This window comes from Prionailurus bengalensis, chromosome D1 (genome assembly GCF_016509475.1).
Source record: "Prionailurus bengalensis isolate Pbe53 chromosome D1, Fcat_Pben_1.1_paternal_pri, whole genome shotgun sequence".
In the NCBI taxonomy this organism is placed as follows: Eukaryota; Metazoa; Chordata; class Mammalia; order Carnivora; family Felidae; genus Prionailurus; species Prionailurus bengalensis.
In genome coordinates, this window is record NC_057346.1 from 26657657 (window position 1) to 26682802 (window position 25146).

The window sequence follows — 25146 nt, forward strand, 5'->3', positions numbered from 1 at the left end:
CTGTCACATTCAGGCTGGCCCTCCATGCTGGCATTCAGGAATCTAAAGAACCAAACCACAGCATCAAAGCAATATAATACTTAGAAATAAATTCAACGAAGGAGGTGAAAGATGTGTACACTAAAAACTGTAAGACTCTGATTAAAGAAACTGAAGAAAACACAAATAAATGAAAAGATAGTCTATGTTCACGAACTGGAAAAATAATGTTAAAATGTCCATACAACCCAAAATCACCTATAGATTCAACGTAATCAAAATACCAATGCCATTTTTCACAGAAACAGAAAAAAAAAAATCCTAAAATTTATACGCAACCACAAAGAACCTCGAATAGTCAATGCAATCCTGAGAAAGAACAAAGTGGGAAGCATCACATATGAAGACTTCAAGCTTTATTACGAAGTTATAATAGTCAAAATAGTACACTGCTGGCATAAAAACAGACACATAAGCCAATGGAACAGAATCAAAAGACCAGAAATAAACCATTTTGTGTATGGCCAAACCATTGGCTCCATATTTGACAATGGAGCCAAGAACACTCAATGGGGAAAAGACAGTCTCTTCAATAAATAGTATTGGGAAAACTGGATATCCACATGGGAAAGAATGAATTTGGACCCCATCTTATACCACTCACAAAAATCAACTCAAAATGGATTAAAGACTTAACTATAACACCTGAAATTGTACAACTCCTAGATGAAAACATATGAAAGAGGTTCTTGGACACTGATCTTGGCAATACTTTTCTGGACATGACACCAAAATCATAAGCAACAAAAACAAAAATCAACAAGTGATACTACATCACATAAAATCTTCTGCACAGCAAAGAAAACAAAATGAAAAAGCAAATGGGAGGAAGTATTTGCAAATCTACATGTATCAAAACCACAATAAGAGATCAACTCACACATGTTAGAATAGTTATTACCAAAAAGATAAAAAAACAACAAATGTTAGCAAGAATATAGAGAAAAGAGAACTGCTGTGTACTGCTGGTAGGAATGTTAAACTGCTTCAGCTACTACAGAAAGCATATGGAGATTCCTTAAAAAATTAGAACTATCATATGATCCAACAACCCCACTTCTGGGTGCACTTCCAAAGGAAATAAAATCTTGAAAAGAGATGTGCACCCTTATTTACAGCATTATGTACAAGAGCCACAACACAGAAACAACCAAACTGCCTATCAGTCAATGAACATATATATTCCTTAAGACACCATACGATTCAACCATAAAAAAGGAAATCTTGCCCTTTGCAACAATATGGATGGCCCTTGAGGGCATTATGCTAAGTGAAATAAGTCAGTCAGAGAAGACAAATACTGTACGATCTCACATATGTGTAATCTAAAAAAAGCCGCACTGACAAAAATAGAGAGTAGAATGGTAGTTATCAAGGGCTGGAGGATGGGGGAAATGAGTAGAGGCAGGTCAAAGGGTACAAACTTCCAGTTGGAAAACGAGTAAGTTCTGGGGATCGAATGCACAGCATCATGACTAGTTACCAATACTGGTTCACATACTAAGAAGAGAGATCTTACATGTTCTCACCACAAAAAAAAAGAATGGATAATTATGTGAGATAATAAATGCAACTATTATGGTAATCATTTCATAATATATGCATGCATCAAATCAATTATGTTGTACCTCTCAAACTTAAACAATATTATATGTCAACTGTATCTCAGCGAGGCTGGGGGTAACAAAAGGGACCACACCAGATTGGAAACAGTCACATGACACGATATAATATAAAGAGCTCAGGATTAGAGGTCAAGAGGCTTAAATTCTAGTCCTGTCATGAACCTTCAGGAAGTCACCTGAACTCATGACTCAATTTCTTCATAGGTAAAATGAGAAAGACAGATTAGATGAATCCTTCTCAAATGGGAACTGAAGGAGAATTTGGGGAAAAGAGTAAGCCCTCCTACAAGATAGATTACATCTACCTCAAAGACTCCACTGTGCAGTCCTCCCCCAATTCAGAATCCTCTGCTCAGAAAGCCACTCTTACTGATGGGAATGTGCTGCCCTTCTCAGGTATGTCAAGGCAGGTAAGAACAGTGAATTCCTAGGATCTTTAAAGTCTACTACGGCTCTAACATGCTAAGAAATGTCAGCAAAACCACGGCAGTACCTTAAACTATAATTTCATGGAAAACCACCCACCATTAAAGTATTATACTCACACCCGAGGAACAGGTGTTGTGGCATCTGAGCTGTCTTCATTTTCTTGCTGGAGAAAAGGAAAACATGAACAGGTAAACAGACTAAAGAATTCTGGCTAATTTAAGGGCTCTGGAAACCCAGTAAGAAAGATCTGGTATTCCTTTTTTAATTTTTTATTTATTTTGAGAGACAGTGAGAACACATGCGTGCACTAGTAGGGAAGGGGTAGAGAGTGGGAGAGAGAGAATATCCCAAGCAGGCTCCTGCTTGAGATGGGGCTTGCTCCCACAAACTGTGAGATCATGACCTGAGCTGAAATCAATAGCCAGTTGCTTAACTGACTGAGCCACCAAGGCGCCCCAGATCTGGTATTTCTTTAATACCTTACCTTACAGAAAGCCTGGTCTTTGGTTTCTAGCCATAGTTGAAAGAGTGCAGCTAATTCCTTTTCATTATCTTGGGACTGGCCTATCAGAAAAACAAAAAGGCAAAATAATAATAATAATAAAACAATCTAAAGTGTTACTCAGAATCCCACTTTTTCCTATGCCAGAGAGAAAACCCATCAGGACCTGTACACATACTATCCCCTCAGCAGGTACTGCCCTCCCATTCACTCTCTGCCTGGACCACCACTTCCAGATGTTCCCTAAATAAATCACTCATTCCCTAGGGATTTGCTGAGTAACCACTGTGCACCAGGCACTGCATGGGCTAGGGTTATTCCGTGAACTCAGTCTCTGTTCTCATGGAGTTTAGAGTCAAGTGACACAAGAATACATATTAATAAAACCTCAAAGTGGTAGGTGTCACAAAGGATATTATGGAAGCTTACCCTAGAAAAGTTACCTTATCATGGTGGGGGGTGGGGGTCAGAAAAGGCTTCTTCTCATTAGTGGGTCACCAGAGACATTTTGGCAACCGGCACAGCAGTAAGAAGGCCCCCAGGCAGGAGAAAAGCTTGAACCCCTTGACCTTCCTTAGAGAGACGAGCACTCACGACAGCTTGTGAGAAGAATACAGCCCCCGGGGCCCTACCCTTCTCAGAGGCAGCTGAGATGACACTTCTGAGGACTCTTACATGCTTTCACTAGACAATGTGCGGTACCGCCATCCCCAGAATGTGCTGAACTTCCTTATCCTGGGAAGATTCCTCGTACTCTGCTCTGTCCTCTAGAAATGCTTCTTCATAATCAGTTTCCCTATAGCCTTAATCCTGTTCCCGCATCGCCCCCTCCACATCCTTGCCTGGTGTGAAGTCGGCCTCTCCCCAGTCCTTCAACCTTCGGGTGTGCCAGCTGCCTATCCTCTCATAGCCACGCCCTTCAGAGTGGAGCTCCTCCTTCCATCCCATCACTGATGCCAAACTATTTCCCCCCAGCTCTTCTGGAAAATCAAAATAAAACAAATGCCTGGTACCTAAGGATCTTAGCATCCACCTGTTCCACCCTGTCCCCTGCTCCTCTCAGCTACTTACCTAGTCATTCCTCACGGGGAGCTCTGGCTCACCAGTCTACTCCCTGCCACACTGTGCAACTGGCACATCCATACAGATGGTACAGCCAATATCCAAACCCCTTGGTTCTGTCCTCACGACCTCCTCCCTCCACTCCACCCCAGCCACTCACTCCCACAATCACAACTGGATGTAGTCATTAGCTAAAACTGCCACATCCTCAACATGACTAATCAGTGCCCCTCAACCCTGGCTACATACACACAGGAATCACCTGGGAACTTTTAAAAATACTAAGGCTCAGGTCCCACACAAGTCTATGGGTAAGACCTAGGGCATCAGTGTTTTTAAAAAATTGCAAGCGCTTGCCAGACACAGCCAGAGCTGACAGCCTTTACGCTAATTCACACCTTCTGCTCCCAGACCACAGTCATCCAGAACCCTTGCTTGCTTCCCTTCTCCCACCAAAACAGCACTGTGACTCAACAGGGCTGCCAGTCCACTGACACCTGCACTTCTCCAAGCCCCCTTCTGTCACATTTCCCTCCCTACTGGGTTCCATCCGTGTTCATCACTTCAATGGCAATCTTACCAATATAGTAATACCTGCTAACCACTGCTCCTGTATCTACATCATTCCAATCCTACAAAACTCACAATCTCAACTGTCCACATTCTCCATGCTTCATCTCAGAGAGCTGAGGGCTGCCAAAGAAAAAACACACAAAAGGGCAAAAAATACCACTATAAATGCCCAATGAGCAGCCTCAACGGACCCTCAATGCTGTCTGGCAATCTAACATAACCTCTGATCAAGCTAGCTTCCCATAACCACAGCAACTATGTCCCCATTCTCTCAACCTCCCCTTACTCATGACAACCTCACCTCTCTCACCTCCTACTTTACACAGAAAAGCCATCAAATCCAACTCCCTCAACGTTCCCACAATACAACCGTGAGCCTACTGCTGGGTGTCCACTGTTTCTGCCTACAATAAGAAATGTGCTGCCATTTCTGCCATCCGAGGCCAATCCCTCCCCATCTTCACAGGGATTTTTATGGTGAATTCTCCCTTCTCTCCTGTATTTTCAGCTTCCTTCTCTCCACTGTACTCTTCCTATCAACACCTGGACTCTCTTAGACTTTCTCTCCTTTAAAAAAAAAAAAAAAATGCCTCCTTTGGCCACAAGTCTCCCTAACTTTCGTTCCCTCCACTGCTAAAACTCTAGAAAGAGATGTTTAGATTCACGGTCTCTTTAACCAGACATGTACAGGTAAAGGTTTAACTAGCTACAGGAAAGGAGGCCCTGACTGGTAGCACCTGCAGATCTACAAGGGTGCATTATGGTCACCAAACTGGCCACCGGTTTTATCTGGTCCATGAACTTAAAATCCTTATTATCTCGTCCTAGACAGTCTGCCACCCTGGACATAAGTACCCCTCCAGGCTGACTTCAAGCCACCAGCCCTACAGAGCCAGACAGAGCTGCAGTCAACTATCATGGGTCACCTTCAGCTCCCCACTGTCCTTGATGCCCATCATCCTGACAGAATCATTTTTACAAGAAATTCACCATTTCTTCTATACCCACAGATCCGTGAGCTTTATCTTACTGAAACTTTTAGGACCAATCAAAACTAATTACCACTTCCCACTTCCTGACTCTGTCCTCCCCTGGTTTCCAAGATTCAACTATCTCATGGTTTCCCCCCAAGTCTGTAGTCACTTCTCCATAGGCACTTCTGCTCAGCCTGCTCTGCCTTGGAACTTCTCCAAGGCCCTCTTTTCTCCTCACTTCACGCTTCCTCCCTATGCCTTGGCTTCAATTCCTGCAGACATGCCAACAACTCTCTGCCTTAACTCTCCCATCTGGATTCTAAATCCACACACCCCACTGCTTACTCAACATCAACACTTAAAATACCTCAAAGGCAGCTCACACTCAGCATGTCCAAAACTAAACTCAAGATCTTCACCCTCACCTGAGGCAAGACGTCCTCCACAGCTGCCTACCTCAGTGAATGACATCTTCACCACTAGGCACAAATCTAGCAGGAAATGATGCCTGACGGCACTCTCCCTTCACTCCCCACAGCCAGTCATAACCAAGTCCTGTGGCTTTTACCACCTAGAACTTTCTCAAATTGGTCATTCTCTCTCCTCAGGTCCAGACTATCATGCTCTCTATGTGGGCTTGTGCAGTCTTTTCGAATTGAATCTTCCCTAGCGCCACAAAACCATACTGCTTCCTCCATATGGAATGTTCTTCTCCTCAGCCTGCCTAGCTCCTTCTTAGCATCATTACTGTCTCTGCTGAAATGTTCTTTCCTCAGGAAGGTCCTCCCAACTCTGCAGAATATACCAACACCTCAACATAAACTTCCATCCTTTCTGGTACTTTCCCCTTCCAGAATGTATATATTTATTATTTCATCTGAATGAACGTTCATTATATACTCCAGCACCTAACACAATGCCTGACACCTAAAAGCTAAATATACATTGTAAGAAATAAATGGATCTACTGAGTTCACAACCTTCTCTCCATCTCTTTCTTCACAGACCACTCAAGAGGGTAAAGAGAAAGGTCTGTGAATTTCAGCAGAAAATCAACACAGAATTTTCCTCTTACCAGGGTCATAACTGTCACCAAGTTACTTCAGGTGCATGATACTACAACTTAGTTAAGTGGGACTTTGTAGATTTAAAACAAAAATAAGAATCCCAATCCTTGGAAATAGTTTATTCAGGGCTAACCAACATCTTTTTTTGTTTTTCAATGTTTATTTTTGACAGAGACAGACAGAATACGAGCAGGGGAGAGGCAGACAGAGAGGGAGACACAAAAACTGAAACAGGCTCCAGGCTCCGAGCTGTCAGCACAGAGCCTGACACGGGTCTTGAACCCACGAACCGTGAGATCATGACCTGAGCCAAAGTCAGACACTTAACCGACTGCCACCCAGGCACCCCAACGGCTGTCCAACATCTTACTGCACATTATCCTCAACAGCAAAGCCCATTGTTAGGAAAGAAAAACAGTATACTATTACACATTAATCTAAAACCATAGGTACAGTTAATTCAAATGTGGGTGCTACTGTAAATACCCCTGCAGATTTAAATTCACAAGTACCAGGATGCATTGTAATAGAAGGGCTGTTCCACCCCTGCTGGGGTAAGCCAAAATCCAATACAGCAGTAAAACTTAGTGTGAGATACTAAAGAGGTCATGAAAGATTTTTTTACTGAGCAAAACAGGCTTAATATTGCTGTTTTCAAGATTCTACTGGACTGTATTGACTAGAAGACAAAAGAGGCTGAGCAGAGGAAGTGAGAGAATGAAAACCTACTGCTATGGATAGGCAGTATGAATTACTTACCAAGCAATTTCCACTGCTGGGTTTTCTCTTTGAATTCAACAAACGGAGAGAAACTGGAAGGTACAGCTGCAAGAACACATGCACAAGAATGAATCACATGAACAAGAACACAGGTCAGAGAGAGCACTAAACTCAGAATAATTACCATCCCTGACCTCTGAGATAACTTTTGAATGTATGATAGTGTATCAGGACAGTAGAGACCCCCCCAACGTACAGCATTATGCAAAGCCATAATGGATTGAACCAGGAAGCCTACAGTTTACCAGGAGAATGAAATAAACAAAGAGGGGAAAAAAATACTTGACTCTAAAGAAAGAAGTACCTTACCACGACTTTCTCCAGCAAGATACTGCAGGGCTGGTAACACCAACTCTGCCCAGTTGGGGGCCGCAGAGAACCAGCTATTGAGGGAGCTGGCTGGAGAGGACTGCCAATCCAAAACCCGTTCCTCCAGCTAAGGGAAAGTAAAGGCAGAACTCAGTTACAGTTCTACTCTACACCAGCAATTCCAGAGATGTGCCAGAACAAGCCAGAATATATTTGCAAGTCAGAAAGCAAGTTAACTGCAGAGCTTTGGGAGGAACCCAGAATTATTCTTCTCTAGCTTGAGACCGTTAAAGTTTTCCACAATTCAAAAACTCTGACGTACACCTGATTTTTCCAAAACTCTTACCATAGGAAGGCTAGCCTGCCCCTCCAGCAACAAGATCTCTAATAGCAAAGAGAAGAAACTGGAAGATATTTCATTGATTCCAAGGCAAGGCTTGAGATCTTCAAGAGGCCTAACAAAGGAAAAAATATGTTAAGAACAACCAAAAAGATGACAACATCCCCAGATGGTTTAGGCCCTCTAAACCTAACAGTCATAGAAAAGTTCAGTAAGGGACCACACTATACAAATTCCCTAGCAGGTCCCCTGGGACTCAGGTCTTTTGTGGTGTGTGTGTGTGTGTGTGTTTACACAGATTCAATATATACCAGCTCATTCCACATGAGCACTAGGTACACTCCCCGGGTTAACCTTTCACCCTTGAGCAGGTTATGTGTTGTTCACTTACTCCTCCTTGATAGCAGGTATAGCCAACGGAGAAGGGGCCTGTGAGAGAGGTGGGATCCCGTCAGCACTGCTTAAGGGTTCAGCCAAATCCTCTGCCTCTGATTTGATCAGTTTTATTTTCTTCTTCTTCTTCTCCTCTTTTTCCTTAACCTTTTTTTTAAGGACAGCCAAGTCATATAGGGCTGGGAAGAAAAGGCAACAAAAATCAGAGAACTGCATTTTGTACATCAGGAAGCGAGGGGTGTTATCTGCATGTTATTTTCCCAACACCCACCAGTAGAAGAAAGAAAAGTCTTAGCACTAAGACATTTAGTTGTTTTTGTTTTGTTTTTTAACCAAACCTAGTGAGAGATTTTACAGGTTATAAAGGTTTACAGGTTAATTTTAGCACCTATTAAAGAGACAAAGATCTACTGTACTGATTTTATATTCATTTCCACCTATAAATCCACAAGATGCAATGATAAAAACAAAGGTTATCAGCAAGAAGGAAAGCTGTAGTTTCATTTATTTTTGCCACATGTAAGTAGTCTACGTAACATAACACCACAGTCAGATAATGACTACCTACAGAGGATATCAATTACCTGCTAGAGAGCCCTTCCTGCCAGCATTTACTCGAGTCATGATGTCATTGAGAGTCAGGTCCCCTGTCAAAAGGTCCGGATGATCCTGGATGTGATATTCAGAGATTTGTTATAGAGGCCCAAATAAGGAGCTAAAACTGCCAATGATTTTGCCAATTTACCTAACAGATACAATCAGATGTTGGGCGCACTTGAGGAAATCATGCTGAATCAAAAAATGTATGGAGATTAAAACTACTGCCCTGCGTAATGGGGCACAGGAGAACTCTGTTCCAACCTTTCTACTACATAGCATCTAGTTCATAAAGCTCTTTTGCATTCCTTATGTTATGTGCTCTTCAAACAGTCGTGTTAAGTATCACTGTACTTTACAGTCTGAGAATGGGGTTCAGAGAAGTTAAGGGATTTGCTGACTTCCAGGGTGTGACACTTCCCATCTCACCTTAGATGGCCTGCCTTTTCTTCCTCCCCTCAAGCCAGATGGACTGGCTTGATTGCCCTGGCATTACCCTGATTCCGTCAAAGTGAAGGAACAGAAAGAGTAAAAAGTGAGAAGAGCACAGGATTTGACCCCTGACTTCCTAGCCAAAGGGGCAACGACAAGCCCCTTAACCTCTCTGAACACAGGTAAAACGGACATAATGATCCATGTACCAGTCTCGCTGTAAAGAAGAAATCAGACGCTATGTTAGGCATCTGTCTTCCTCCTATCTTTGCTGTTAACTAGCCTCTACTGTTGCTCCTGTCCCCCAGCAGTGACAGAAAAGGAAGCATAAATAATGATATTGTCACTACCTTCATCTTTCAATAGCCAATCCAAAAACATTAGACCAAAAACCTCTAACAACCACCCCACCCAATCTTACTGGTTGATGTTTCCGCTTCTCATGGTGCTTCTTTAACATTATCTTCAGGTCACTGTCCCCCAGTTCTATTTTATCTGAGAGAAAACGAACCAAACCATATGGACTAGGTCATTCACTAACATGATGCTCAAATTCAAATCTTTCTGGCCACTTGTGATACTCAAATATAACATGTTTCTCCGTGTTTCCCTTCTGAGTCCTGTGTACTACAAGCCCAAACAATCTTGAAACAGTCACAGGATCAACTCTTCAGCTTTTCACCACCTCAATCAAGAACAACGACCTCAGTTACTTAGCTGCTCCAAAACACACCAAAAATTAACATTCTTCTTTGATTCCTACCCCAATTAAAAATTCCTCTCTCATTTCACAGACATTCTAAGAAACTGCTATAGCTCTGGTTACCCCTCTTGTTCTATTACTGAACTGCTCCTAAGTACTATTTTAAGAATCTACTTTCTTTAGCCGAAAATACCAGCTGATCAGCAACTAAGGAAAAGTTTCTAAACAAAGGAAGAAAGGAAGGCCTACCTAACTTGTAAAAAAGTGGAACTGTACAAAAACTTCTCTCAATCTCCTACTTCTAGAGAGCACTGCTTCAATTCCCTGGCAGGTAAGAATCTAGTGCCCACCTATATCTAAGGGAGTTCTCAGATCTACATCCTGATCTCCCAAAACATCCACGGCATCACTCAGTTCTCACCTGCAGTTTTCATATCCGTGGTTGAAAGCGTGGGCACCACCCTCAGGGGCACCGCAGGGCTAGGAGAACGCGCTGGAGAGCTCGGAAGCCATGAGCTGAGATCTTCAAAAGAAAATTTTTCTTGTAAATCCAACGTGGCTGTGGACTCCAATAGGGGAGATTGGGTAAGTGGCCATTTGGGTTCAACAAGGCTAAGCCAACAACATGGAGGCCAGGGTTCCACCATTCCTTTCTGACCCTTCTCCAGACGAACTGGAGCACACTTAGGTCATTTAAACGGCTCTTCCAGGAAGAGAGACTTCAACAGAGTGATGGGGTCGCATTGCAGCAGGCCAACAGTCACTACTACTCTCCTGTAAGGGGAAAAGCAGTTCTCTCAAGTGGCACAATAGGACCAGACAGGCCTACTGTGGAGAGCCCTGCTGTGCAGGGATTCATCTCATCTAAGCTCAAATGCCACTTAAGTATCAATGCTAAAAAAGGTATGCACTCACACCCCATCTACCAGGAATCTCGGTGCCCAAAGACTAAGCGGTTCTGAGCCCCATTTTCCACCCCCACCAAAGACAGACAACTGAGATGGCTTCCTTGCTGGGGAGATAAATGGCTACCACTGGCTCCAACTGAACAAGTTGCTGGTGTAGATCCACCATCCCAGGTACTCCAAATGCCCCCAGACACTCACCCTCTTCATCAGAGGACAGGTCTGTGTCACCACACTCCTCCTTCACTTCCCTCAAGACCTTCAAGTAGCGCTGCTGGGTCCGCCACTCCCGCTCCTCAGGGGTGCGGGATGGTGAAGGGCGCTTCTGGCGGAAGGGAAGGGCCGGGCCACTCCGTCGGGCCATCTCCAGCAGGTCCTAGGAAGCAATCAGATGGGGATACATGTCATCATCCAAAGCTTGTTCTGGTGCATTCCCTGGAGACTACATCTTCTTCAAGAGAAGACATTGTTTAACAAGCTCAAGTCCCTCCCTTCAGATCACAGAGATGCACATAAGAGAGTATGTCCAAATAAAAAGGGCCTCTACTGATTACTATGTTGCAAAATATCTTAAATCTGAGGGGTGAACTGCTCCTTCAAGAATGAACACTTTTATACCAGTCACCCAACTATTTCCATATCGAATCTTAAGGACCACTTAGAACCGTAACAACTTTGCCTCAAAGATTACCAGACTTACCAGATCCCAAGGCCGTGAGGCCTGATACACTATTAATCCATCAGGATATCTGGAGGCCTGTGTGCTCTCATATAGCAACTGCAGAGCAACCTGCTTCTTTTTAAAAATCCAAGATGGTTCTCAAAGTCATTTGTTTACCTTGGTAAATACTGAAGCTCTGATATTTCATCAATTTTAAGAGGTACTTTCCCATATTTTCACATCTCTGAAATCAGGCTACATCTTAAAATTAGTTAGAATGATATAGCCTGTTTCATGGCTTAACTGGCAGCATTTTCCTCTTAGTGCTTGCTACCTTTTGTATTTGGTACCTGAACCAACCGTTGAAGTCATGAGATCTGTGCGTTCACTGTCCACATCTGGTATCTAGTTCCCAGCATTACTTACATTCCGGGAAGCCAGGATCTGCTTCAGCAGCCTATGGAAATACTGCTGCTGGGAGGTGAGGTATCGCTTGTACTGGGACTTGAAGCACAGCTGCCGGTACTTAACCACCTCGGGGTTAAAGTGTCCATCTTAAAAGAACAGAAGTACAACTACATATATCTAGATATACACCTAGATATCTATACCTATATACATATATATATACATATATATACATATATATGTATACATATGTACTGACAGGTCAACAAATATTTAATGCATGCTTAAAGTGTGGTAAACTCTGTATCAAACTAGAATACAGTACAGGGGGAAAGAAAACAATCTATGTCAATGTGGGGTCTATAGTCCAATAAGAGACAGAAAATAAACAGGGGTGCCTGGGTGGCTCAGTCAGTTGAGTGTCTGACTCTGATTTCCGCTCAGGTCAGGATCCCAGGGTTGTAGGATCAAGCCCCGCATCCAGCTCCATGCTGAGCGTGGAGCCTGCTTAAGATTCTTTCTCTCTCCCTCTGCCCCCTCCACCACTTGCATGCTCTCTCTCTAAAATAAAAAAAATTTAAAAAAAAGAAGAAGAAGAAAAGAAACAGGCAAACAGGTAAACAGTCAACTCTTGTAAGTACTATCGGAAATTAACGTGAAAAAATTGTAGAGAGTAAGGAGTTGTTTCAGGAAAGGGATCTCTAAAGCATGAGACATAAAATGAAGTCTGATTAAAGCAATTGTGGCAAAATGTTAACTGACTGGTAAAAGTTATACAAACGTTTTAAAAAGTTTCATTAAGAGGAAAATAAATTGGAATTTACAAATGAGAAGTAAAAATGGTGAAAAGGCGAAAGGAACAGCCTGTGCTAAGGGAGGACCTGAAGCAAGAACGAACTTGGCATATCCCCAAACCTAAGGAAATGTATGCATGACTAACACAGAGTGGGCTGTAGCTAGGGGGGGCGTGCGATGCCTGAGGAAGCTGGGTGGAGATCCAACCACACTGAAACTTGCAGGTCACAGGTGGAGCTGGATTTTATCCTAAGTGGAACGCAAATAATTTGAAGAGGTTAAAGCAGAATGACATGGAGGGAGGAAGAAGGAAAACTACTGCAAGGGTCCAGGTGAGATGATGGCGGCTTCCCTCCACACTTAGAATAAAAGCCAAGGTCCAAAGATGGCCTGGCAGGCCTTCAGGATCTATCCTGGGCTACTTCTGGCCTCATCTTCACCAGTCTCCCATTTCCTCCCTCTACCCCAGCCCCAATGGCCTCCATGCTGTTTCTTGAACAGGCCACGTATCTGACTTTCTCAAGGCCTTTGTACTTGAAGTTCCCTCTACCTGCAATGCTTCCTACTAACACCTAATATTTTCACGGCTTGCTCCTCCTACCCTCGCTAAGCCTCTTCTGCTGTCATCTCATCAGAGAAGGCCTGGCCAGCCACCAGTTCTAACACAGCTCCTTACCATCACTCTAGTCCCATTACCCTCCTTTCTTTGAAGTACTTAATGCCAGTAAGTATTTGCTTGTTCACCATCTATTTTTCCTTCTCCGAATGTAAGGCCATTACACCTCCACAACATTGAACAATGTCTGGCACGTACAGAAGTAGAGAGACTTGAGATATATTTCTGAGAGAGGGATTAGACCTGCTGATAGTTCTGATGTTGGGGCAGGACCAGGGCAATGGGAAGGTCAACTGAACATGGTACCCTGTCATTGAACCTGAGCATCTGAAATCACTGCCTGAAATAAACAGGTCAAGGAGAGGTCCACTGTGGACGTATTAGACTTGAGCAGATGGGCCATGATGAGAACTGAGAGGGCAAGATTCAGAAGCTAAATCTTAGAAAAGATAAAATGAGGGATCAAATTACACAGTGTTTTTCTCTTTTTCCCCCCAACCACCCTAATACTATCAAAGGTAAGTAATAATAACAAATGCTTAGAGCAGACCTGACAACCACCACTATGTAAGGACCTTGCATATATTAACTCACTCAATCCTCATAATAACCCCATAAAAAAGGCACTACTAAATCCTCATTTTACAGATGAAGAAACTGAGGCACAGAGAAGTTAAATAATTTGCCCAAGTTCACACAGCCAATAAAAGGGGAATCAGGTTTCAACCCAGGTAGCCTAGCTCCAGAGCCCAGGCTCTTACCCACCTTGCTATGCTGCCTGCTGTAGGGAAATAGGAAGTGTGACCTTCAAGAAACAAGCCCAGAGTTCAATGCTATTGATGCTATTTGATATATAAAAATTAGACTAATATCTTTTTTGCCTCTGTATTTCTTTAAAATTCTATTCCTTCAGTTTTTAGTTTCCCCCACTTTTTGAAAGCTTGGGTGGCTCAGTTGGTTAAGCATCTGAATCTTTTTTGGCTCAAGTCATGATCAAGTCTGTGATATCAAGCCCCATGTTGGGCTCCGCACTGACAGCACAGAGCTAATTTGGAATTCTCTCTCTCCCTCTCTCTATGCCCCTCCCCTGCTCATGCACTCGCTCTAAGAACAAATAAACTTAAAAAAAATACTATACGTCTGTTAAAAATATTTTGTATGAAGTAAATACAATTGAAATTATTAATAATTATGGTAAATTAAAATCTTATTAAAATTAACTTAACTGCCTTTATAATTCTTAATATGTCTACTGGAAATTTTTAATTTGAACACACGGCCCATGTAATATTTCCATTGACCAATGCTGGTCTAGATAACAGGGAGAAAAGGAGTAGTACCAGATGAAGTTGGATAAGTGGGCCGAGGCCAGGTCACAAAGAGCCTTGAAGGCACTGAATTTTACTTCAAGTGAAGGCAACTGCTAAATATTCTGCAAAGTGAGTTTTAAGAAGCTCACTCTGGGAGCTGTGTGGAGATGGCTGCTAAAGCAGCCCAGACAACAGTCATCAGTGAAGAGATGGTGAGTGAAAGAAGGCAAGTAAGGAGGTAAGAAAGGAGCCTCAACAGCAGGAACAGACAAGAACAATGAGTGGATAAGCAGTTAGCAAAGAAAGTGGGGTAGGGGATAAGGTGTCAAAGACACAGGAGGACATCCAGGCCAGGGAAGAGCCACTGATACAAAGTGGGGGAAAGTCTCAAGATGGAGGAAGTGGTCAAGACAACAGATGCTGTGCTCTACCGGGGTGCCTGGCTGGCTCAGTTAAGTGGCTGACTTTAGGTTATGATCTCATGTTCATGAATTCGAGCCCCACATCCAGCTCTGCACTGACAGTGTGGAGCCAGCTTGGGATTCTCTTTCTCTCTGCCCCTCTCCCACTCACACACACATGCACGTGCACTCTCTCTCTCTCTCAAAAAAAAAAATTTAATTTAAAAAAATAAAAGAGACATGGAGCAGGAAAAAATGCTCACAGGAACAACTGGTGAGATATGAGCATGGACTATATAACAGTATGTCAACATTATGTTTTATATTAATATACAAAATCTAAATACAAAAAATTGTGTTTACAGTACTTCTGAATCTGATCATTTGTGGTTATGTAAGACAATGTTCTTATTCCTCAGAGATTAATGCTGAAAAATTTAGAGATGCAATGTCTGCAATACTTTCAAATGGTTCAGCAAAACAATGATGGTAATCATATATGCAGTAATGAGAGTAAATGTGGTATAATGTTAACATTAATAGCTGGTGAACCTGGTGAAGAACAGAGCTGACCCTCGAACATGGATTTTATTTATTTATTTTTTTAGTGTTTGTTTATTTTTGAGACAGAGAGAGAGCGTGAGTGGAGATGGGGCAGAGAGAGGGAGACACAGAAACTGAAACAGGCTCCAGGCCTGAGCCCTCAGCACAGAGTCCGACATGGGGCTTGAACTCATGAACCATGAGATCATGACCTGAGCTGAAGTCGGGACGCTCAACTTACTGAGCCACCCAGGCGCCCCTGAACGTGGGTTTAAACTGTGCGGGTCAACTTATACGTGGATTTTTTACAGTACATGCTATAACTGTATTTTCCTTATGGTTTTCTTAATAGTGTTTTCTCTAGCTGACTTTATTGTAAAAACAATTTATGTAACACACACAATATACAAAGTGTTAACAGATTATTGTAAGTAAGGCTTCTGGTCAACAGTATAGGCTTTTAGTTAAGTTCTCGGAGAATCGAGCTATACACGGATTTGTGAGTGAGTGGGAAGCAGGCACCCCCCCGTCTGTGTTGTTTAAGGGTCAACTGTATATGAGTGTCCATTATAAAATCTTGGGACTTTGTCTATTATGAAGTCTTCTGCAGCTCTGAAATTTAAAAGTAAAAAAACGTTGAAGGGAAAGAAAAAAAGCAGTCACTGGTGGCATTAGTAAGAGCACTCTCTGTGAGGTCATAAGGTAAGAGCCATGAGGGAACGGGAAGAATGACTGAAAGAGACAGCTATCTATGGATACCTTTCAACAAGTTTAGAGATTAAAAGGCAAATGACAGAAGACAACAGAGGGGACAGATGGTTAAGGACTTTTTTTAGTCTGAGACCCCTGGTCGCATCCATAGGCTGAAGAAGAGCATGTGGAGTGAATAGCGAAATAATGTGAATCCACAGGACATAAGGGATGGTTAACTGAGGAAAAAAGGTCCCAGAGGATGTAAAAGATGAAAGGATCATGAACACAGGTTAATCTTAAACAGAAGAAAAAACTCCTCCTTCCTCTGAGACAAGTAAAGTGGGTCAGAATGGAAATGAACACAGGGAGCTGGGGTGGAGGTTGGAAGTGGGAAGTGAGGAGTTTATGACACAAGATCCTTTATGAAACAGGAGGATATTTAAAACAGAATCAGGAAAGATAACCCAAGGTAAAAGAATACGGGAACACAATGACAGCTCAGAAAGAACTAACAACCATGGAACTGCAAACATCTGCAGCAACACTAGACCTGAAATAGGACAGTGGTCAGGGTGAAACACACAGGAATTCCTGTCTTGACATTCCTTGTCTGTATCCTCACCAGACAATCCTATTGTTTTGTGTTTGTGTAGTGCAAACACTACACAAGTCCCTGACAGAACCCCTCTGAAACCAGGCAAGCTCTACTGGAAGAGACGGTTTACTCCCACCTAAGGCCGCTGGCTGCAGGAAACCTTTGCCAACTACAGAGGAGAATTCCTCTTTAAACCAATAACCCACCAAATGAGGGAATGCTAGTTTTAAAATAGCCGAGGTAATGAAAGATCTGCAATGATAAGCCTGTTCCCTCCAGGCTTTTGTAGCTATCACGTTGCCCAGAAGATGCACTGTACTTTCAGGACTGCCTGCCAAAGCAAAGTCACCCCAAAGAGGAGAGAAGAGGCTTCCCTCTGCTTCTCTCCATTGGAGAGGAAATGGTGGCTTAACAGTGGCCCCAAAACATTCTGCAATCCCCAGTGTAATAACAGATTCAAGCAAGGATCATCAATGGATGTTAAACCACTGAGTAAACCAAAGGCTTTGGAGTAAGAATAATATCACATGATCCCAAAGTATTAATCCTACATTTTCCTTCTTAATTAGGAAGGAAAAAATATACCGTTACAAACAGTATGTCTGGCAGATACCACTTAACCAAGAGATCAAACGCATCATTACCGACATTGAAAAGCTCACATCACGTGCCTCCTGAAGTGATTGGGGCGGGGTAAAATTTCCCATTTAATATTTGTGGCAAAACGTTTAACCCAAATCTAATCATGAGAAAACAAGACAATTCCCCAGAAAGCAGGACATTTTACAATTCAAGTGCCCTGGACTCTTCAAAACTATCAGTGTGTTTTGTATGGAACCACCCAAATAGCCAAAGCAATCTTGAGAAAGAAAAAAGAAAGCACAAAAGATCACGTTCCTTTGTTTCAAACTACACAGTGAAACTACAGTAATCCAAACACTATGGGACTGGCACAAAGGACACACAGATCAATGGAACAGAACAGAGTCCAGAAATAAACCTTCAAATTATACAGTCAATTGATTTACAACAAAGAAAACAAAAATATACAATGGCAAAAAGACAGTCTCTTCAACAAATGGTGATAGGAAAACTGGACAGCTACATACAAAAGAATGAAACTGGACCACTTTCTTACATCATATACAAAAATAAACTCAAAGGAGATTAAAAATTTAAATGTAAACATCAACACTCCTAGAAAAAAAACACAGGCAGTAAACTCTTGGGACATCAGTCTGAGCAATATTTTTTTGGTTCTCTCTCAAGCAAGAGGAACAAAAGCAAAACATAAACAAATGAGACTACATCAAACTAAAAAGCAAAGGAAAGCAAAGGAAACCATCAACAAAACAAAAAGGCAACCTGCTGAATGGAGAATATATCCGCAAATGATTTATCCAATAAGGGGTTAATATCTGCATCAAATAAAGAGCTCCTACAACTCAACACCAAAAAAAACAATCCAGTTAAAAATGGGCAGAGAACCTGAATAAATATTTATACAAAGAAGACATTCAGATGGCCAACAGTAAGTGAAAAAGATGTTCAACATCACTAATCACCAGGAAAATGCAAATCACAACCACAAGATACCTACACCTGTCAGAATGGCTATTACTGGGGCACCTGGGTGGCGCAGTCAGTTAAGCATCTGACTCTGGATCTCTGATCAGATCAAGATCATGATCTCACAGTTCCTGAGATCAAGCCCATGTTGGACTCTGCACTGACATCACACAGCCTGCTTGGGATTCTCTCACTCTGCCCATTCCGGCTCGTCCTCACTCACTCTCTCTCTCAAAATAAACATTTAGGTGGCTCAGTCAGTTGAGCATCCGACTTTGGCTCAGGTCATGGTCTCATGGTGAGTTCAAGTCCTGCATCGGGCTCTGTGCTGACAGCTCAGAGCCTGGAGCTTGCTTTGGATTCTGTCTCCCTTTCTCTCTGCTCCTCCCCTGCTCACTCTCTCTCTCTCCTTCAAAAATAAACAAACATTAAAAAAATTTTTTTAAACATTTAAAATTTAAAAAAGAATGGCTATTATCAAAAAGACAAGAAATAACAAGTGTAGATGAGGATGTGGAGAAAATGAAACCTTTGTGCACTAATGGTGGGAACGAAAGATGGTGCCGCCACTGTGGAAAATAGTATGGAGTTCCTCAAAATGAAGAACTAGCATCCGGCAATTCCACTTTTGGGTATTTATATGAAGGGACTGAAAACACTAACTCAAAAGTGTGTATGTATCCCTATGTGCACTGAGTCAAGCCATGGAAGCAACTTAAGTGTCCATCAGCAGGTGAATAAAGATAAATATATGGATAAACATTTTACATATACATAATGGAAATTATTACTCAGCTTAAAAAACAAATGAAATCTTGCCATTTGAGACCACGTGGATGGACCCAGAGGATATTATGCTTCCTAAAATAAGTCAGAGGAAGGCAAATACCATATAATTTTACTTTTATGTAAAATCTGAAAAACAAATGGGCAACTAAAAAAACAGACTCCTAGATATAGACAATGCGGTGACTGCCTTGTAGGGGGGCAAGGGTTAGGCTGTACAAAACAGGGAAGGGGATTAAAAGCTACAAACTTCCAGTTATAAAATAAGACAAAAGGATACAATGTATATATAACACAAGAAATATAGCTAATAATATGTAATAACTTATATGGTGACAGATGGTACCTAGATGTATTATGGGGATTACTTCAGAATATACATACAGAATCACAATGTTGTACACCTGAAACTAACATTATATGTCAACTAAACTTAAATTGAAAAAAAACAAGTCATGCTTTTGAAAGACAAAGAAAAAAAGGCAGAGGGCCCCAGATTCAGGGAGCCAAGAGACATGAAATCCAACACAATACATGAACCTTGAAGAGATCCTGAATGGAAAGACCCACTATAAGGCACCTGGGTGGCTCAGTCACTAAGGATCTGACTTCGGCTCAGGTCATTATCTCACGGTTCATGAATTCAAGTCCCACATCTGGTGAGCACAAGCCCTGCTTCAGGTGAGCCCCACTTTCTTTTTCTCGCTCTCTCCCTCCCTCCTTCCCTCCCTCCCTCTGGGGATTCTTTCTCTCTCTGCCCCTCTCACATGTGCCCTCTCTCTCAAAATATAAATAAATAAGTGACCACTATAAAGAAGATTTAGGGAACAATTGAGAACACCTGAATGTGAGACAGTCTGTGATCTTATTTGCTCAGTGCAAAATTTCTTGGGTGTGGTAACGGGGCTGTGATTACACAGAATGTCCTTGTTAAAGGATACATACATGCTGAAGTGCCTAGCAGGAAAGTATCATGTTTTCTGCAGGAGAAAAAGGTGTATGTATGTGTGATGCACAAATACATACATCCACATATGTACATGTGGTCAAGTAAATGGTAAACTATTTCTAAGTTTTCTTAAAGCCTAGTCATAAAGGGTGCTGTAAGACACTAGTAATGTTTTATTTCTTGATCTGGGTTGTGGTTACACAGTTCTTACTACAATCAATCACTTATGATTTATGTTTCCTATGTAAGTTAAAAATTTTTACTGAAAAGAATGGCCTAGGCAAAGTATTGCACACAACCAGTCTCTGAGCCAGTATGTGTTCACAAAAATAAGTTCAATAAGTGAAGAAGGAGTATTCGTGTAAGTGAATGTGTTCCTACTTCTCCCACTCCTCTCAACAATAGAATGACAAGCAGCATACCTCGGAAAAGCTTCTGGGCAATGTGCAGAGGGTTCCCAAAGCGGAAGTTCTCCCCGCTGAACAGGGCTAGGACGAGCTGATTCTGCTGCTCAAGACTGTCTTCAGGAAAGTGAGGCAGAAACTGCTGGAGGTGTTCACGCTGAGACTCACTCAATACTTCCTGCCATGTTGAGAGGCTGACTACATCAAAGAATATTTCGGGCTAGGAGAATTCAGAAAACCAGGAGAAAAACAAACTTTTAACTTTTCCTGTGAGCGGTAAAATATACAGAACAGAAAATTTACCATTTTATCCACTTTTAAGTGTACACCTCAGTGATATTAAGTACATTCACAGTGCTGTGTAACCATCACTGCATCCAAGTTCTTAAGTTTGTTTGAACCAAAGTGTCAATTATCTTCATTCAATGCTCAAATCTTAGAGAATAATAAAGACTACATATAAACCACTATCTTATACCCAACAGTAAATCATAATCCAGAGGAGGGGTGCCTGGGTGGCTCAGTCAGTTAAGTATCTGACTCTTAATTTCAGCTCAAATCACGATCACACAGTTGATGAGATCAAGCCCCAGGTCAGGCTTTGCGCAGAGTGTGGAGCCTGCTTAGGATTCTCTCTCTCCCCCTCTCGGTCTCCCCTTCTCTCTGTCTGTCTCCCCCCGACTCAAAATAAACAAACATTTTTTTAATGTTAAAAATAATCCAAAGGAAAAACAATCTCAGTAAAGAGAATTTCATTTCTGCCAACAAGGGGTATGATGGACAACTGAATTCAGCTTAAAATGAGGGGCAGCAAACAGTTAACATGGGAGAGAACTTGAGGAGTTGAGGTCACCTCACAAGAGAGACCAGCAGCAGGATGGTATACACATTGCCTGGAGGGGAAAACAAGCAATTACAATGTTGCTTAAGACGTGCTAATGTGCATATAAGCACATAGGAGAAGCACACCTCCCAGACTCTAGATGTCAGGGAACATATACCAGAGGAAGTGACATTTAAGGTAGTTAATTAAGGGATAAGGAAAGGGGAAAAAAAAAGATGATGAGGCAGGAGAGTTAAAAGTCCACAGAGCAGGGGTGTCTGGCTGGCTCAGTCGGTAGAGCATGCGACTCTTGATTTCAGGGTCAGGAGTTCAAGCCCCACATGAGGTACAGAAATTACTTAAAAATACATAAATAAAAATTTTTTAAATCCACAGAGCAAAACCATAAAAACGTAAGAATATGAAAGAAAGGACAGCAGTTACCTGCGGGAAGAATGAAGAGGGATGAGATGGGCGCTTGAATGATACTGCTTGAATGGGCCCATTCTACTTCTTAACCCAAGTAGTAGCTAGTTGGGTGTTTTATTACTGCTTCAATTGTATACATACTGTAGAAACATGGATTTTATATGCTCTTATGATACATCTCACTTTTTTTCTTAAGTAGGTTCCATGCCCAACATGGGGCTTAAACTCACAACCCTGAGATCAAGAGCCACACTCTCCACCTACTGAGCCAGCCAGGCGCCCCACATTTTACTTTTTTTATAATTAAAAGAGTTGAGGCAATGTATGGCTAGGACAAGAACACAAATGAGGGGGGGCAGCAGAGAGAAGAAAAGAGGAGCAAGGGACCTATAAACGTGTTAAATACTTGTGACATTATCCTAAGGACAACAGAGAGCCACCAACGTAAGCAGGAGACAACCCAGAAACCCAACCACCTGGTAGACATTTCTGCATTCATGTACCAATGCACCTCAGTATCCAAGATCTTCCCCTGTAAATCTATTTTTGCACACCACTTTATGCCTAGTATCTCAGTGTCGGGCAGAGAGTAGGTACTTCATAAAGTGCTGACTAAACGAATAACATGAAGAAATTTATTTGAAAGAGTAGGTACAGAAAGCATGGATGAGAAGGATATATATGTCAACTTCAGTAATTGTTACTTCAGGTGGCAAAGAGAATAAATGGTGGCTTTAATTCTATCTACAATGTTTGACATATTATGGAAGAAAAATCTGAACCAATTATAACTAAGTGAAATTATCTCCTAAAATTGGATAATGCACAAATAAATGTTTGCTAAATGACACTCTATACCTGTTCTCTATAAGTAAAACATGGCAAAATAAACAAGATAGTTAAATACATGTTTTGGCATACGTAGTGCCTTGCATATTAATAAGCACTTAATAAGTAGTAGCCACCTTAATAATGATGGTGTTTACACAGCCTACCCGTGAAAGAGGCCAGAAGCACACAAATCTCCATGCACTATTAACTGACTACAGGGTTACTTTATTAACAGAGATAGTATGTTTGGGTTTTGTTTCATGATCCACAACGTGGGTAACCAATTTAATGTAAACACAACCATAATTTTGTCCTTAAAATATGCAATTCCTTGTTAATTGGCCAAAATTGGTTAAAAACAGGGCTTCTATAATACTATCATATTGACATATTATTAAACATGCAGGATGTAGCTTATAGTTTCTTCTTTAATCAGAATGTTAAAAATTTTATGTTAAAAAAAGAGAGAGGGGGAGGGAGCCAAGATGGCAGAATGGCATGGAAAAAAGAGAGAGAGATCACTCTGAATGCAATATATAAAATGAAACCAAAGAGAGCACGAAAGACTGAAAACTTGTAAGGTGTGGAAAAGGTTTAGCATAGCAGTTATACACAAGGTGACAGAAAAAGGTGGTGGCGGTGCTACTACTTACATCCTCCAGAAGGTCCTCAGGCAGACTAACCCTGGTGCCCCCCAGGAGGCAGTCCTCCATAATACGTGTGCCATGGCCATCTCCACATGGACCCAGTTCCAGGGGATCGGTCAGCATATGGTCCAAGGAATCCATTGTTTATGTTCCACAGATAATCTAGACAAATATATGCAGTCATACCTCTAGGTATACCAAAAGGCAGGAATCCAAGGGATCTGGCTGATATTAACACTCCTTCAGAAAATATTCTGGCCCAGAAAATAGTCAATCTCAAGTCTAGTTTTATACCTTATCCTCATACCCTAAGTGTAACTACACACCTCTGCACTCTTGTACCACTGCATTCTTATCTCAATCTTCAAACCTTTTCTAGTAGGTCTCTTACTGCTCAGAATGCTTCCAAATCTACAGAATTTCTTACACCTTCATTTTATATTTGAGCAAAATGAGACTTAGAGATTAAAGGATAAACAGATCAGAGTTCATAATTTAGACTTCTCAGGCCAATAATCTCTCTGCTATAAAATAATCTAACAGTTATTGTTTCGTTTTTTTAGTAATTCTTTGTTGTACTTTCACAAAGAAAAATCTCTGACAACCCATATAGACTAGTTAAGCTCAGACGCTAACAGTAAGTCATTTAATGAGGACCTATTAAGTCCAAGGACTTTCATGTTTCTCATTTAATTCCTACAACTGTGCGAGACAGGGTTATCATATCTATTCTAGAAATATTAAAATTGAGGATCAAAGCAGACAAATAACTTGCCCAACCCCAGGGGTAGGACTGAAACTCAGGTTTGCCTGACTACAGATATTCACTATACCTCCTGTATAAACTCTCAATTGAAATTGGGAAAAGGGAGCATGGTAATATGACTTTAGTCCACATAAACTCCGGGGCTTCCAAGCACTTGATCATGACAGCCAGTAAATTTAGTAGTCAATAAAGGTCCATCTGATATTTATAACCATGTAAATGTAATGTTGTTTCTCCTTCCTATAATAACTGAACGCCGCTAGTCACCTTTAGACATGTACATATTAACACATTTTCAGAGAGCATTTCCTTAGGCTAATGGCTAGAAATCAGCTGTACAACTGCCACAGGATTGAACAAAACTAACAGGACCACAGGGAGTTTGAAAGGAATCACTCTACAAATATTTGCTAATCCCATTCTCTCTCCTATACCTACCTCTCTCCTATACCTACCTAACAAGCGCATTAAAATGGAATCTAAAAACAGACTTAACAGTCAAAATGCCAAACTTCTAGCTTAATCTCGGTGACGTTAGGCAAATCTTACCTTGCCGAGTGTCAATTTCCTTATCTGGAAGACAAAGAGGGGTTGTACCAGGTCCTGTGTACTATTTCCAATCTTGGAATCCTACAATAAATAATCTCCAGATGGATAACAGTTTATATGACTTAATGCAGTCATGTAAACACAGTATTGTAATGAATTGATTCCAAAATCCTTAAATGATAAAAAACAGAACTGTAATACTACTAAAGTAAGCATCTTCCCACAAATTATTTCAAGTTATCTTTTAGAGGTTTCAGATTATGTAAAGATACAGCAGGAAGATAAGTGTTGAACAAAGCAGATGGTCTCCAAGCAATTGTACTCCATCACCTTTCAGTACATGGAGAATTACAACATCCTGAACATTCTTGGTGCCTAAATAACCCAAGCAGGCGAGAAAGCACATGACACATGAGTTTAACAAAACTTTAAAACAGAAAAAAAAATTTCTGCAGCAGCAACCGATGTTCAGAGTAGGGTCCTCTTTACAGAATTGACATAGAACAGGGTAATAACTGCAAAGCCAATGTTCTACCGGACTCTTAGGAGGATCGCCCGTTTCACAACTTTGTTCACAGTTTCTTCAACTACCATGGAGGTGTAGCTAAATTTAATCTATCTGAGCGGCAACCTTTGTCCTG

At 41.5% G+C, this 25146-nt stretch overlaps 1 protein-coding gene across 4 annotated transcripts in view; it reads right to left on the minus strand.

Annotated features, from left to right (window-relative positions):
* NFRKB (nuclear factor related to kappaB binding protein) overlaps positions 1-25146 on the minus strand; it is a 39435-nt gene that overhangs the window by 13677 nt on the left and 612 nt on the right. For 2 of the 4 annotated variants that reach the window (XM_043579818.1, XM_043579817.1), the window contains exons 2-15: positions 24506-24586; positions 23197-23352; positions 20479-20680; positions 11818-11945; positions 10932-11106; positions 10247-10348; positions 9544-9617; positions 8678-8762; positions 8092-8272; positions 7707-7815; positions 7361-7487; positions 7031-7096; positions 2578-2657; positions 2210-2256 (exon numbers count right to left, since the gene is read on the minus strand). In XM_043579818.1, coding sequence (XP_043435753.1) covers positions 2210-2256; positions 2578-2657; positions 7031-7096; positions 7361-7487; positions 7707-7815; positions 8092-8272; positions 8678-8762; positions 9544-9617; positions 10247-10348; positions 10932-11106; positions 11818-11945; positions 20479-20680; positions 23197-23331 — 1511 coding nt within the window. In that variant the 5' untranslated portion in view covers positions 23332-23352; positions 24506-24586. Of the gene's footprint in view, positions 1-2209; positions 2257-2577; positions 2658-7030; positions 7097-7360; positions 7488-7706; positions 7816-8091; positions 8273-8677; positions 8763-9543; positions 9618-10246; positions 10385-10931; positions 11107-11817; positions 11946-20478; positions 20681-23196; positions 23353-24505; positions 24587-25146 lie in introns of all 4 variants that reach the window. The other 2 variants (XM_043579816.1, XM_043579815.1) reach the window with 1 other exon arrangement.